The sequence below is a fragment of the Rhincodon typus genome, chromosome 29, assembly GCF_021869965.1.
Source record: "Rhincodon typus isolate 14 chromosome 29, sRhiTyp1.1, whole genome shotgun sequence".
NCBI classification, from domain to species: Eukaryota; Metazoa; Chordata; class Chondrichthyes; order Orectolobiformes; family Rhincodontidae; genus Rhincodon; species Rhincodon typus.
In genome coordinates this window covers 39,208,786-39,225,662 of record NC_063360.1, presented here as the reverse complement: position 1 = coordinate 39,225,662, position 16,877 = coordinate 39,208,786, and the positions used below count along the sequence as shown (strand labels likewise).

The following is a 16,877-nucleotide window of genomic DNA, read 5'->3' as shown; positions in this document are numbered from 1 at the left end:
CCTGTGTGTGCGGGGCCGGCACAGACGGCCGCTGCCTGTGTGTGTGTGAGTGTGTGTGTGCGCGCATGTGGGACCGGCACAGACGACCGCTGCCAGTGTGTGTGTGCGCGCATGTGGGACCGGCACAGACGACCACTGCCTGTGCGTGCATGTGGGGCCGGCATAGGCGGCTGCTGCCTGTATGGGGAGTGGGGAGGGTGCTGGCACAGGTGGTCCATTCAGGGCCTTGCTTTTTGTTCCCACTGCCAGAGGTGAAAGCCTGCTGATTTCTGTTGTGTGATTTGAGAGCTTGCTGGTTTGTGGTTCCAGAGATGGAATGTAGTGGTCATGGTTTCTGCATTCACAGACTTTATAAAGTGCAATGTCAGAGATTCAGGCAACACTGTAGTGATGTCCAATGGAAAACTGCCCAAGACACTGTGTTAATAAGGGGGAAAGGGAAAAAGGCTCAGAGCCTATCAACGGAGGGGTAACAAATAAACCAGATTGACGAGGCCAGAACACTGTGAGCACGGTTAGTGTCAGACACCCAGACTCAGGCCCAATCTGCTGGATAGGTTTTCATGATTGGCTGCTGTGTGTGGGGTGGGGGGGAAGGGGGGGTGCGATGTAGTGACAGAGGGCTTAAATCACCGTGTGATGGGACTGCAGTGATCTGTTTTTTTTGTTACTTTTGCTGCAGATTATGTTTATCCAGAGCAAAGGACGTGTTTCTATGACAATTGAGCTGTTGGACACAGAGGAAGCCCCTTCTGATGACCCCCTGGAGCTGCAGGTGAGAATTTTTCCCCCCTCTACTGTCGGGTGTGTGTGGCTGCTCACAGCCCAAATCCTTGAGATTCCCGCTGAGGTATTTGGGAATCCCAGGGAGGCTGCAGTTTGAATGCTCAGCTCTTCCGGCTGTAATGTTTTCTCGTGTTTCAATGATTCACCACAGAAAAGGTGGACATTAAAGTAAGCAGACAAGATGGGCCTAAAGAGTTGCCCTGCTTACATTCGCTGATTTTGTTTGAGATTCCTGTTAGCTGCAATGATCTGGTTTCTGTTCCAAAGGAGCACATGAGTTAGGAGCAGCAATAGGCCTCTCTGCCCCTCAACTTTGCTCCACCCTTCAGTAAGATCATGTCTGATCTAATTACTCCACATTCCCACCTACCCCCATAAACTTCTACTCCATTGCTGATCCAAAATCTATCCGCCTTTATCTTAGAAACATTCAAGGATTTTGCTTCCTTGTGGAGGAATTTTCCAAATCTCCTCAGTCAAAAAAGATTTTGCTTCATTTCAGTTGTAAATGGTTGACCCCTAATTTTGAAATAGTGACCCTGAATTCTAGATTCTCCTACATGATGAACCATCCTCTCCACACCCACCGTGTTAAGACCCCTGAGAATCTTACATGCTTCAATCAAGTCATTTCTTACTCTATGAAACTCCAGTGGATACAGGCCCAGCCTGCCCAACCTTTCATCTTAGGGCAGCCTACCCATTCAAGCTATTAGTCTGGTAAACCTTCTCTGAACTGTTTCCACCACATTTGCATCCTTTCTTAACTAAGCAGACCAGCACAGTACACAGTATTACAGATGTGATCTCACCAATGACCTGTATAACTGGAGCATAACCTCCTTACACTTGTAATCAGCTCCCCTAACAATAAATCTTAACATTTTATTAGTTTTCCTAATTCCTTACTGTACCTGTATTCAGATATTTTGAAGTTCATGAATGAGGACACCCAGGTCCCTCTAAGTCTGAGCTTTTACCATGAAAGGGACAACCTCACATTTTCTCACTCTGGGAACTGTACCTGCAGTTCCTTCGTCCAAAGCATTTACTTAAATTATGGGCAGTTGAGGTCCTAGTCCCTGTGACACACCAGTCGTTACACCCTGCCAACCAGAAAATTATGCATTTAACACAACCCTCCGCTTCCTGTTAGCCAGCCAATCTCTGTCCAATATGTTACCCGTCACACTATGATATTTTATTTTCTGCAATAATCTGTGCTCCAACAGCTCCTAGAGTTGCTGTGGCTTCTACCCATTGCACATTTTAAGGGAAAACAGTGGAGTGCAACAATGCTAATGTCAGGGTGTACCATTAGCATTACGGTAATCCAGTGGCCAGACTGATGGTGTCGGAACCTAGGTTCAGATCTCTCCGCGACAGATAGTGATATTTGAATACAATAGTTTGGGAGTAAAGCTAGTCTAATGAACAAAGGACAGTATAGCACAGCAACAGGCCCTTCAGCCCATCAAGACTATGCCAACACATGATGCCTTTCTAAACTAAAAACTTTGCTCTGCACCGTCCATGTTCCTCTGCCTATTCATCAATCTTTCGAGATACCTTTTAAAAATTGCAATTGTGACCGCCTGCACCACCACCTCTGGCAGTGCTTCCAGGCACTTACCATACTCTGTAAAAAAAAAAAAAACTTCCTCTCACATCTCCTTTAAACTTACCCCTTTTACCTTAAACCTATGACCCCGAGTAATTGACATTTCTACTGGGAAAACCGACTCCAACTATTCGTTCCATCCATGCCTGTTATAATTTTATGAATTTCTTATCAGGTCACCGCTCATCCTCCACTCAAGTGAAAACAAAGCAAGTTTGACCAATCTTTCCTCATAACTAACATGGGATGAGTGTGTCACTGGCTAGGCCAGCATTCATTGCCCATCTCTAGTTGCCCAGTTAAGAGTCAACCACATTGTTGTGTGTCTGGAATCACGTCTAATCTAGACCAGATAAGGATGGCAGTTTCCTTCCCTAAAGAACATTGGTAAGCTAGATGGGTTTTTCCAATAATCGACAATGATTTAATGATCATTGTCAAACTCTTAATTCTAAATTTTCTTTTTATTGAATTCAGATTCCACAGTCTGCATTTGCTATGGCAGGATTTGAACCCAGTCCCCCAGAACATTACCTGTTTCTCTGGATTAACAGTCCAGTGATAATACCACTAGGCCCATTACTTCCCCAACTCCTGTACACCTAATCTTTCTGTATATTGGTGCTACTAAGGATTCTGCCATTTACTGTATACTTCCCTCCTGAATTAGATCTTCCAAAATGCATCACCTTGCACTTGTTTGGATTAAACTCCATCTGCCATTTCTCCACCCAAGACTCCAGCCTATCTGTATCCCGTTGTATCTTCTGGCAATCCTCCTCACTATCAATATCATCAATCTTTGTGTTGTCCGCAAACTTACTAATCAGAACAGCTACATTCTCCTCAAATATATATCACACTAAAAACAACAGGGGTCCCAGCACTTATCCCTGTGGAACACCATTGGTCACAGATCTCCAGTCAGAAATGGTGGCTATGAAACACCATTTTAGTTTGTTATAACAAGCCATCTGATTCATTAAAATCCTTCAGGTAAAGAAATCTGCCTGGTCTGACTCCTGATCCACAGCAGTGCGGTTATCTCTTAAATACCCTCTGATATGGCCCAGCAAGCCGCTCAGTTGTATCAAATCCCTACAGAGTCTAAAAAAGGCAGTTGGGAGAGCTGTCCCACAGATCAGTAGCAGCTGACAGTCATATTCATGGACTCTAATCCTACATGCAGTCTTAGATAATACCATCATCTTGAGTTTGCCACCAGAGATTGCAGTGCAGTGATATAAAGTTGGGTTGGATTGACCCTGAGAGACCTCGACATTGACTCTGAAACCCACAAAGTCACATGGCATCAGGTGAAGGATGGGCAAGGAAGCCTCCTGCTGATTACCATGTACCATCACTGCTGCCTCACAGCGTCAGGGACCCGGGTTCAATTCCACCCTCGGGTGACTGTGTGGAGTTTGCACATTCTCCCTGTGTCTGTGTGGGTTTCCACCAGGTGCTCCAGTTTCCCATCTCAGTCCAATGATGTGCAAGTTAGGTGGATTGGCCATGGGAAATATGGGGTTGTCGGGATAGGGTGGGGGTCTGGGTCTGGGTCTGGGTCTGAGTGGAGTGCTATTTATAGGGTCAGTGTGAACTCAATGGACCAAACGGCCTCTTTATTCACTATGGGGATTCTATGATTCCACCATCACCAGGACCATCTGATCCTTGGCTGATGAATCAGTACTCCTTCATTTTAAGCATCACTGAGAGGTCCCATTGCATCTCCTACTTTCCCAATCTATCACCATTCAGATAATAATCTGCCTTCCTGTTTTTTGCTTCCAAAGTGGATAACCTCACATTTATCCATGTTGTCTGCTTTGCATTTGCCCACTCACTCATTTTGTCCAAATCACACTGAAGCATCTCTGCATCCTCCTCACAGTTCCCTGTCTTACCCAGCTTTATGTAACCTGCAAACTTGGGGATATTACATTTAGTTCCCTCATCTAAATCATTATTGTGAATAGCTGGAGTCTGAGCATTGATCCCTGAGGTACCCCAGTAGTCACTTCCTGCCATTCAGAAAATGGCCTCTTTATTGCTACATTCTGTTTCCTGTCTGCTAATCAGTTTTCTATCCATGTCAGTATACTGCCTCCAAACCCATGCAATTTAATTTTACATACTAATCTTTTTCTGAAAGTCCAAGTAATCCACATCCACTGGCTGTCCCTTATCATTTCCATTAGTTACATCCTTGTAACATTCCAGTAGATTTGTCAAGCCTGGTTTCCCTTTTTGAAACCATGCTGACTCTTTCTGATCCTGTCACTTTTTTCCCCAAGTGCTTTGCTTTTAAATCCTGTACAATGGCCCCTAGCATTTTGTCCACTACTGATGACAGGCTAACTGGCCTATAATTTCCAGTTTTCTCTCTGCTTCCTTACTTAAATAGTGGGGGCTATGTTTGCTACTGTCCAGTCCATAAGACAAAGCCGCCTACTACTTTCATTATCACCACCGACGCTCAATAGCAGCAGTGAGTACCATCTACAAGATGCACTGCAGAAATTCATCAAGGCTCCTTCGACAGAGCCTTCTGAACCCACCTTCACTTCCATCTCAAAGGATAGGGACAGCAGATACATGGGGGAACACCACCAATTCAAGCTCCCCTCCAAGCCACTCACTATCCTCACTTAGTTATTAATCATTCATGGGATGTGGGTATTACCGGTTTGGCCAGCATTTATTGCCCATCCCTAATTACCCAGAGGGGTATTCCTTGGATCCTGAGATGTGGAAAGATGGAAATAGTTTACATATAAACACACACATTAAGAGCAAAAGTAGGCCATTCAGCCCTTCGAGCCTGCTCCGCCATTCTATGTGTTTCAAACTCCACGTTTCCAGCTACCTATGAAAACCTTTGATTCTTCCCCTGCCTCTCAGAATCATTCACATTACCGTGAATCTGGAATCACATATATGCCAGACCAGGTAAGGACAGCAGTTTATTGTCCAGTTTAAAGGACATTCCTGAACCAGATGGGTTCTTACTACAATCAATGACAGTTTCATGGTCATCACTAGACTTTTCATTCCAGATTTTTATTGAAATCAAATTCCACCATTTGCCATGGTGGGATTTGAACCTGGGTCCCTAAAACATTACCTGAGTTCTTCTGGATTAGTAATCGAGTGATAAAACCACTAGGCCATCACCTCCCTGAGAAATATATTGCTGTTCCTTCACTGTGGCCGGGTATAAAAACCTTCTTAACAGCATTGAGTAACCTTGCACCACGTGGACTACAGCAGTTGCACAAGGCAGCTCACCAGCTGCTTCTCAAAATGAATTAGGAATGGCCAATAAACGCTAGCCTTGCCAACCATGTCCACATCCCAAAAAAAAGCTATTAAAATATTAATGTTGAGTATAATTCTCCTTCATCTTTCTCATTGGCAGAATTTAACAAGCTATATGGAGCAGTATGCAGGCCCAGAGGCAATGCAGTTTGATCAGACAGATGGATTCTTTTACAAGCCAGTGTTTTTACCCAGGTGAGTTCACACACAGCTATCCTGGCCACATGACTCCCTTTGTCTGGGAAGGATATTATGTTGTTTTCTGTCCTTTTACAGAGAATAGTGAGCACATTATTCATGTACAGTCCAAAATAAAGAGGATATTACCACTTTACCTCTGATTAATCTGACTTTGGAATACTGGTATTTCTAGGTCCTGGTATCTTTGAATGCTAATGTTGGAGATGTGGAAAGACAGAAATAGTTTGCATATAAACACACACATTAAGAGCAGAAGTAGGCCATTCAGCCCCTCAAGCCTGCTCTGCCATTCAGTAATATGATGGCTCATGTGTTTCAAACTCCACATTTCCATGAAGACCTTAGATTCTTGTGAGACAGGGAAATCTATCTACCTCCATCTTAAAAATATCCATTGAGCCCCACCCCACCTCCAGTGCCTTCTGAGCCAGAAGTCCAAATTCACACAACTGTATGAGAAAAGAATTCTCCTCATCTCTATACTGAAAGTGCAACTCCTCAATCTTAAACCGTGCCCCTCAGTCTAGACATACTTTCCATACCCATGTCGTCAAAACTATTCAGTCTGTTTAGTTCAGCAATTTCATGGATGTTAAAATAGCCTTGATGTTTTGCAGAAACCTTCGAAAATTTCGAAAATGGCAGCAGAAGCAGTTTCTGTCAATGAGAAACGAGAGCAGGAACAACAAGCAATGCTGTGTCGGAGTGGAGAACTCAAACAACATTGACTGCAAGTTTAAACTGAACACTCACAAACTTGTGTATGTCATGAACTCTGAAGACTTCATGTATCGCTGTGGAGCATTGCACCGTGCTCGCGAGGTAACTGTTCATCCATCCCTTACTCATACTCATGTTGACCTGGCATGATGTGAAGCTAGGGGTCCGACAGACACACTCTTCAATTACTTGCCCCTCTAGCCTGGGTTGTAGCTGCAGTGATAAAAGGCTGCTGCCTAACCTGCTGCCATTCTCTGTTGCCATCCTGAAAGAAGAGGAGTTAGTGTCAGGGCTACTGTTATGGAGGAGTGTTAGAAACCAGTGAACATCAAGATCCAGTGTGTAAGGGTCCTCTGAATGACTGCCCTAAATAGGGATCTGACTTAGAGACTTGTAAGAGCCATGAAAAATTCAGGGTAATGCCAGCTCCTCCTCTGAGTTAGAGCCTAACACTCATCTGGACAGCTTTGCTCTGTATGTAACCTTGTGCAGTACCTGTCCTAACAGCATTAGATGGGGATTGTGTAGAGGGAACTTTACTCTGCATCAAATTCCGTGCTGTCTCTGTCCTTGGACAGTGGGTGTGTGAAATGGAACTTGCTCTGTTCCTGATACTTTCACCTCAGTGAACAGTATCTAATGATGTCTCCTATTAGTTATCTGCATATGTGTCTGCTGTCTACAGCTCTGTCACACTGCATGGTTATTTAGCCTGTTACAAACATTTATCAGTGGGTTGCATATTGTAATGATTCTGTGTTTACGGTACAACCATTAATTCATTCATGCCATTCTCTCTGTTTCTAACTTCCTAATATCCTTACCTTGAAACTCTGTCTTTTTCTGTCATCCTCCTCTGTTTTCCCCATCCCTCCCACTTGTCCTCTCTCTCCTTGTGTCTTCCATCCCCTCTCTATCTCCTGCCTGCCCTCTCTCTACCCCCCCCTCAACAGTCTCAGTGCCAGGTTACCCGACATCAGCACCAGCAGTTTCTGGAATGGCACAACCGCTGGCTGGAGGATCATGTGACTGACGAAATGGGCGAGCTTGTCCAAGATTGGCTGATGGGCGAGGATGTTGAGGACCTGATCCCTTGTAAAACCATTTGTGAATCTGACACCATTCATGAGATTCCAGTCAATAGATACCGCGTGCAGTACAGTCGCTGTCCTCCGTCACCGTGAGACATTTCAGTACACACTTGTGCTTACACATTCTCACAACGCAGTCATAAGTGTGCTGCGTGGCCATATCTGCTCCATACATGATGTTTAAGGCTGGTGAGATGATTGCGTTAGCTGCTTGACTCCTGTATAAGAGAATGATCGTTGCAGCCACCAATCTGCTGACCACAGCCAGTATTATCAATGATGAAATGCACTTGACGTGAATCTACTTGTGATTCTTGACCCCACTCTCTCCTTTTCACCTTCCCACTGCACCCCCCACCTCCCCGTCCGCCACCAATTGCCGTTTCCACATCCCAGTGTCTCGCCACAGATTGGTCAAACTTTGTTACACTGCATGATATATTTTCCGTGATGCACAGCTTGCTGATATGTGCACTGAGATCCTATGAGGATATGGACAGAAGCAACTGGGCTACAGGACTGGTAAGTGATAACTCACATGGTCTCCAGCTATTGCCCCCCTTCTCTCCCCTATCCCCCGAAAGAGAAACAAGCTTAAAGATGTTCACCTCTTCTACCTGGTATATATCTGGTGAAACCTTTAGGATACGAATAAAAAGCAGTGAGCATTTGTGAATCTGTCAAATCGTGAGGCTCTGCATTGACCTGAACAGTCAGATTTCAGGATGAGCTGCTGTTACAGGTGGAATCTGCATCCGTTGGAGGCATCATTCAATTCTGAAGCAGCTCTACTGAGGCCATGAGCTCTGCACTAATTTTAACTCATCCGGATCCACACACAGTCCAGACTTGAATGAACCCCAGGAGTCGCCAAGTGCTAAGACCTGTCGCTTTCTCAATTTGCAGCCTTCAGCCTGTAGTAAACATTGGGGACTGTTTGTGAGCTGTGCTGTGCTAATGTGAGGCATTGTTCTAGTCTGTACCTGGTGTTCAGTGTTTCTGTCTGAAAGGCAGCATTGCTGTTCTCAGTGTACAGGAGCCAAGTTAATGAGGGTTGAGGCTGTGAACTTACAAACTGAATCAAAGCTACAAACTGAAGTATAAATAAAAGTAGTGTGTGTGTCTTTGTGAACTGAACCCAGTCTAGGTTGTGTTCAAACTGCCACTTGTTCAGAACTGCACTGAGTTCACTCTGGCTGCATTGAGAAGGCTCATGGAGAGGGTGTCAGGAACCTGTATCTCAGTACATAGGACTGTTCTGATTCTGTGATATTCACAATGACATTTGTTTGAACTCATGTCTCATTTTCTCTGAAGCTGTGTTGTGTATGAACGGATACTGTACCTTGTCCTCTTGAGTGAGAAAAAGGGGTGGGCTGAGGATCAGGTTCTGGAAAGGCAGAAACAAACGTGTTGATGTATTAACTGCCTGATGTTCAGGGGGTTATTTTATGACAGGATTATGGAAAGGTTTCAAATTTCAGACTCTTTCCCTTACAAAACTATCACTGTGTTTGAATTGGTGTCTTACTGGAAATTTGCCCTACGGATAATATTTTATTGTTGGATTTGTATCTATAAGCATCTCCTCGGGATTTTGAACTAGTCATCATCTTCATCCAAGAGATGTTCTTGTCTTGTTTAGCTTCAGGATGGTAAGTTGAGAGAGTCTTTGGGAGCTGGAACCGTTCCCTGTGCCCCCACCCATGTCTCTGCCCAGCTGCCTGATTGACAAATCCTTGGTTCAAGCTATGTTAGCTGTTCTCTGTCAGGGTGGGATACAAAGTTAAGTTGAGATGGGTTGGGGTGTGGTGGAATGGAGGTGCAGCCAGATCATTCACTATCCACTCACCTTAACAGGTAAGGTGTTTGTGCAAATGTTAAGTGAGCACAGAATTGGTTTTGAGTGGAATTTCTGCAAATGGTGGAACATTTCGCTGGCACTCAGTGTCTAGCTTAATGCTTGAAAGAATGGCCATTGGTGAGGTACATGGAGGAGGGCACTGCGAGAGCACTGTTGAAGTATAACAAGAGATGTAGGTTTTTGTGAATGTGCTGGGGCTGAATGTTTTGGTGCTGGTCACCTCGTTGCCTGAGGTTTGGTGCTGAGCTTACTGCCTCACAGCACCCAGTGCTGTTTTGTTCCTGCATGGGCGACCCTGCTGCAGTCTCCGTGCCAGCACTGTGTATGACAGCTTGGCTGGGGGGTTGGTGTGGGCAGGGGCTGTACACGGTGGCTCAGTCGGTGTGGTAGTGCCTGACTGGGAAAGGCTGGAGTTGGCTTGATGATGCTGAGCAGGTGGTGCGGTGCACCGTGGCTGCCTCCTGAAGTCACTGTTGCACATTGTCCCTCCCGGGGGGCCAGGCTGGGACATCCCACCCCACCCCTGGGGGCTGCCCCGAGTATCTGACCCATTCCCGGGGGCTGCCCCGAGTATCTGACCCCCACCCCACCCCCGGGGGCTGCCCCGAGTATCTGACCCCCACCCTACCCCCGGGGGCTGCCCCGAGTATCTGACCCCCACCCCACCCCACCCCCGGGGGCTGCCCCGAGTAACTGCCCCCCGCGGGCTGCCCAGGATACCCCACCCCCGTGTATTGACAGTGCCTCGGTCTGCTGCGTGCCCCATTGAGAAGGGTTCATACACAACTGGATCTTGATGTTGCTTTTTAAATAAAGAATTGAAATGCACTAAGCTGCATGCTCAGTTGGGAGTGAGCGGGGGGGGTGGGGGGGAGTGGAGATGGAGCTTCGGGGGTCGATGTGAGGACTCCCCCACCTCCACCCCCCCTGCACCAGAAGCACTGAAGCATTCTGCTTTTATTTATTCCTTTTAGGAGGAGGGCGGATGCTCTCCGATTGACTGCCTGGATCGCAGCCCCGCCCCAGCCTGCAACTTTGCTGGGGCTGGGGGAGATGCAGAGTTTCATGGACTGGAGTTATGCTGCAGGGTGAGAGGCCATGAGAGTGTACTCAAACTGCCGGGGGGTGTCGGGGGGTGGGAAGCTGAGGAGCGGTTGGAGGTGACAGACATCGATTGCCACGCACACCAAGTCTTTTGGTAGCAGGCTAGCTGCTGCATTGTTGCCTCGTTACAATGAGAAATGTTCATTTTGTTCTTAATGTGTGTGAAACAATTGATGTGATTTTAATTGTGATCTAAATCTATTGAATGATCAATGTTTAAAAAGAATCATTTGGTGTCCATTCTGTGCTGAGTCTGTTTTTGCAAAAGATGGGTTAGGGTTATTTGTAAGGGCATCTTTACCCAAACTTTCTCTACATTAAACTTTACTCCTGCTCCAGTGAGAACCCCCTTTCAGATGGGCTGCAATCTGCCCAAGGGGGTGTGGTTCCAACTGGGGGAAGGGCTGTCTCCCTGACAGAGGGGTTTCACTGAAGGGAGGGATGCCTGTTCCCACCAGGTAGGGCCCTCACTGGGCGAGGTCAGAGGGTCCTGTGGCTTAATGCCTAAGAACGTTGAAGTTAGTACTGCCTGTAGACCATGATTAGTTCTGACTGATTTTGGAACTGCAAGCAATATGGTGTGACAGAGATTCACAATTCCAATTCCTTGTGTTGCAATGTCCCTTGCTCTTTGGAAACAGCATTGTACTTTCACTCAAAATAATAAAAGAGAAATGGATTGTTCCTGGAAGTTGGAAGTTTGGTATTGGAGTTGCTGAGATGGGAACATGGGAGGGTTGAATTTTGAGAGGCAGGAAATGGTTAAAAATGAATGCTTGTGCAACTTAATTTGACTACTGCCTAGGAAGCTTGAGCTAGTGGAGAGGCTGGGGTTTGTCTCCTAAGAGATCCTTTTTCCTCAATCAAGAATCCTTCCCCTCTCCCCGACATTGTTGATGGGGCCTTTAACCATATCCCTCACCCCTTCATTTGACCCCCAGAACTACAATCAAGTTAAGAGATAACAAGGTGTAGAGCTGGATGAACACAGCAGGCCAAGCAGCATCAGAGGAGCAGGAAAGCTGATGTTTCGGGTCTGGACCTATCTTAAGAAATGGCTCTGTGATAACAAGGTGTAGAGCTGGATGAATATAGCAGGCCATCTCCAGCATCTGTAGTTCCTACTGTCTCTGATACAGTCAAGTTAACCTTGGTTTCAATGAATTATCCACTGTCTCACTGTCAGAATGCACATCTCCTGTCACCCCATCTTCCTGAAGGCAATGGTCATTGGGAACACCCATCCTGTGACTTGGGCAGTTGTGGACCCTTCACATGGCCTCAACCAATTCATGCAGAAAGTGTCACCATCTGCAGAAATTTGCGTTCAGTGCTTCAGAATTCTAGTGTCAGCTCAAGTCAGTATTGGAGCATCAGCAAGACAAACCTCCTAGGCAGATATTGTTTAGGGAGGGGGTTGTACCCCAAGAGCAGAAAGGGACTACAGACAGTCTAACGTAGTTCAGGTGTCCATTTGGTCTAGTTCAGCAACTAGTTTCCTAGTTTGGAAACTGAGGGCAGTGGTTTATCAGAGAAATGTGGCAACAGCTACATGTGGCCTAGCTGCACACAAATACAGGGAAGAGCGATATATGGCAGGAGGTGCAATAAGGGACAAATGGATGTTTCTGTGATCATGGACATGGCCTCCCTGATGTCAAGGCCAGTGATGTCACCCAGCATATGTAGGACAGGTGAGCAGCCAGAAGTCAAGGTCCATGTTAGTACAAATCACATCCAATAAGGGGACATCTGAAAGCTGAGTTTAGAAACCAAGGAAAAAATTAAAATGTAGGACCTCTAATGCAGTCATACTTTTATCATTTCTTGGAATATGGATGTCACTGGCAAGGCCAGCATTCATGGTCCTTCCACAGTTATATATCACTCAATCAGTGATTTGTTTTACCATTTCAGAGCGTAGTTAGGGATCAGCCACATTGCTGTGGGTCTGGAGTGACGTAAGCCTGGCCAGGTGAGGATGGCAGATTTGCTTCCCTAAAAGATACTTGTGAATCAGATGGGTTTTTCCTGACAATTGATAGTTCTTGGTCACTATTACTGTAAGATTAACTTTAAATTCCAGGCGTTATTCACTGAAGCAAGAACAGAAATTGCTGGAGAAACTCAGCAGGTTTGGCAGCATCCGTGGAGAGAAAGCAGAGATTCGGATCCAGTGACTGGATGTTGCCAGACCTGCTGAATTTCCCCAGTAATTTCTTTTGTTGGGTTGGATTTCCAGCTTCTGCGGTTCTTTGTTTTGTTTTTATTCAGAGTGTTAAATTCCTCTAGCGCCCAGTATGGGCTCTGAACCTATGTCCCCAAAACATTAGGTTTGATCTCTAGATTAGGTTCATACTCCAGTGACATTACATATTGTTACCTCCCCCCAGACTGAAAATTGCTCTTTGCACCACGTGCAAGCATGGAGTAGCAATGGAAAGATTGAATATGTGACCATGTGACTAGACAAATCATGTAAGATGGAGGGTCTAGATTTCTGGGGCATTGGGACCTGAACAAGGAAGTCAGGTCAGACATTCTAGAACAGGAGTAGGCCATTCAGCCTTTCAAGCCTGTTCTGCTATTCAATATGATTATGGCTGATCTGGCATTCATCGCGTCCACTTCCCTGCCTTTGCCCCATAGCCCTTGATCCTTCTACTGATCGTGAATCCATCTCAGCCTAAAGTATACACTAGGATTCTGCCCCCAAACTCTCTGTGGCAACAAGTTTCAAAGACTCAATGCTCAAGAGAAGAAATTCCTCCTCATCTCAGACTTAAATTGACACCCCATTGTTCTGAGACTATGCCCTCTGGTCCTAGACTGTCCCATGAGGGGAAATATCCTCTCAGCATTTACTCTGTCAAACCTCTTTAGAATTTTGTATATGTCAATGAGGTCACCTCTCATTCTTCTAAACTCCAATGAGTAGAGGCCCAACCTGTTTAGCTTTTGCTCACATGACTATCTTTCCATACCAGGGATCATCCTAGTGAACATTCTCTGAATTGCCTCCAATGAAATTAAATCTTTCCCTAAATAAGGTGATCAAAACTGCTCACAGTACTGCATATGTGGTCTCCCCAGTATCTTGTACAGTTGTAGTTAGACTTCCTGTACTCCAAGCCCCTTGAAATAAGGGCCAGCATTCTGCTAGCCTTCCTGATTACCTGCTGCACGTGTGTGCTAGCTTTCTGTGCTGCATGCACAAGAATCCCCAAGTTTGTCAACTTTACTAACACCTTTCACCCCAACCTCAAATTCACCTGGAATATCTCCAACACCTCCCTCCCCTTCCTGGACCTCTCTGTTTCCATCTCCAGTAATTGTTTCAGCACCGACATCTATCTCAAACCCACCGACTCCCACAGCTACCTCAACTACACCTCCTTTCACCCACCTTCCTGCAGTAATGTGATCCCCTACTCCCAATTCCTCCGCCTCCGTCGCGTCTGCTCCCAAAATGGGGCGTTCCACTCCCGCACATCCCAGATATCCTCCTACTTCAATGACCGCAATGTCCTCTTCCGTTGATCAAAAATGCCCTTAACTGCATCTCTTACATTTCCTGCACTTCTGCCCTCAAAACCCCTCCCACCAACAAAAATAAAGACAGAATTCCCCTGATCCTCTCACACCATCCCACCAGCCTCCGCATCCATAGTATCATTCTCCGCCACATACAATCCAACCCCACAACCAAGGAGTTATTTCCTTCCCCACCCCTATCTCCTTTTCATAGGGACTGCTCACTCTGACTCCCTCATGGGCTCCACACTCCCTACTAGCCCCACCACCCCCAGCACCTTTCCTGAAACAACAGGAGGTGCTACACCTGCCCCTACACCTCTCCCCTCACCTCCATCCAAAGCCCAAGACAAATTTTCCATATCTGACAGGGATTCATCTGTACATCGTCCAACCTGGTCTACTGTATCTGTTGCTCCTGAAGTGGCCTTCTCTACATTGGTGAGACCAAACGCAGACTCAGTGCCAGATTTGCAGTGCACCTGCGTTCCGTACGCTATAATCAACAATACTTCCCGGTTGCTAATCATTTTAATTCCCCCTCCCACTCCCTTGGGGACATGTCCATACTGGGCCTCCTCCAGTGCTACAATGATGCAGGAACAACACCTCATATTCCACCTTAGGAGCCTACAGCTTGATGGTCTCAATGTAGAATTCACCAGTTTCAAAATCTCCCTTCCCTCAGCTTCATCCCGTGTCCAACCTTCCCTCTCATCACCACCTCCTTGACCTGACACTACCTGTCGACCTCCTTCCCCACCTATCTGCCCCACCCTTCCCACTGATCAATCCCCACTACCCCCGACCTGCATCCACCTATCACCATCCCACCTACCTTCCCCCAGCCGCACCCCTCTTCCCTCTATTTATTTCCCAGCTCCCTCCCCCCTCCCCAGTCCTGATGAAGGGTCTTGTCCTGAAACGTCGACTTTCCTGCTCCTCTGATGTTACTTGGCCTGCTGTGTTCCTCCAGTTCCACACTGTGTTATCTCTACTCCAGCATCTGCAGTTCTTGTTACCTCTAAGTTCCTTTGTGCTGCAGCTTTCTGCAGCTTTTCTCCATTTAGTTAATACTCTTATTTTGTTCTCTCTTCTGAAATGAACAAGTTCACATTTTCCCACATTATTACTCCTTTTGCTAACTTTTTGTGCACTTATCCTATCAATATTCTGTCTGTAAATTGCCGGTATCCCTTTTGCTACTTGCCTTTCCACCTATTTTTGTGTCTACAGTATATTTGCTTCCTTCAAGTCATTAATATATATTGCAAACAGTTGCAATCCCAGCACTGATCCCTGTGGAACCCACTGGTTATAGGTCACCAACCTGAAGAAGAACCTCTTATCCCCACTTGTCATTTCCTGCCCATTAGTCAATTCTCTATCCACGCCAATATACAACCTCCAACATCATGGTCTACTATAACTCTTATGACTTAACCTTTTGTGAGGTTACACCTCAACAAGACTGGAACTTATGTCCTCAGAGGGAGAATGGCTAGTGCTGTTGTGGAGGGTTTAAGTTAGTTTGGAAAGGGTGGGAACCTGAAAAGGACTTCAGATAGGACAGAGATCTGGTTGTGGGAAGTAAAGAGTTGTAACTGAAACTGGAATACAATAGAAATAAATGCTAACATCAAATACAGCAAGGGGTTTATAGTGAATTTGAGGGGGAAAAGATCGCCCGGAGGTAGATATCTCGAACTCACTGCCTGAAAGGGTGACAGAGGCAGGAGCCCTCAAGACATTAAAGAACTATTTAGATGAGCACTCAAACTGCCCAGAGCACACAAGACAATGGGCCAACTACTGGAAGATAGGATTAGAATAGATGAGTGGCTGATGACTGGTGCAGACATAATGGGCTGAAGGGCCTCTGTAAAAATAAACTTCTGGTTCTATCATAAAGGATAGGGTCAATCTGTTAGTAGGAGAGGATCTACGATCAGAAGAACAATGTAGAGCCTGTTGAAGGGGCAGCAGCCTCCAGTGGGAGTTCTTTATGGACCATCACACAGCACTAATAATCTAAGACACACTATCAATCAGGAAATTAGAGGTGCGTGTAGCAAGGGTAACAGAGTAATTGTGGCTGACTTCAGTCTACATACAGATTGGGCAAATCTACTGAGCACTAATACTGGGGCAGACAAATTCCTATACTATGTCAGTTGGTATTTTGGAGCAGTGTTGAGAAACCCACTATTACGCAATGACAAAGGCTAAATGGTATTCTTGTAACTCTTAGGGAAGAGTGATCATAATGTGAAAGAATTTACAATAAGTTTGAAAATGATACAATTCTAATCAAAATTAGGATGTTAAGATTGAACAAAGGAAACTATAAAGGTATGAGGATCAATTTGTCTAAGGTGGAACAGGATTTGTAACAGAGATACCTCACAAACAACAGGGAAAATCATTCAAACCCCATAGAAAGATTGATGGGCCTGACTGAGTAAATGGCGTTGGTGGAAGGATAGTGATATGAGGGGGTTATGTTGGACAGGGGCTGTCGATGGAGGTACAACCACAAGGAAACTATAGAGAGTCTGTTTTTCTGTCTATCTATCTCACTTTACAAGAAATGGAAACTCTGCATCATTTTGAGATGAGTTTATTTGCTGTT

At 45.7% G+C, this 16,877-nt stretch overlaps 1 protein-coding gene across 1 annotated transcript in view; it reads left to right on the top strand.

Moving 5' to 3' along the window:
- The window catches only part of LOC109924149 (paired amphipathic helix protein Sin3b), a 35,774-nt gene extending 24,372 nt beyond the window's left edge, over positions 1-11,402 (top strand). Inside the window, exons 11-14 of the mRNA XM_048613955.1 lie at positions 683-775; positions 5,832-5,926; positions 6,550-6,754; positions 7,606-11,402. Of these exons, the coding sequence (XP_048469912.1) occupies positions 683-775; positions 5,832-5,926; positions 6,550-6,754; positions 7,606-7,836 (624 nt within the window). The 3' untranslated portion in view covers positions 7,837-11,402. The remainder of the gene's footprint in view (positions 1-682; positions 776-5,831; positions 5,927-6,549; positions 6,755-7,605) is intronic.
- Positions 11,403-16,877: the final 5,475 nt, after the last annotated feature.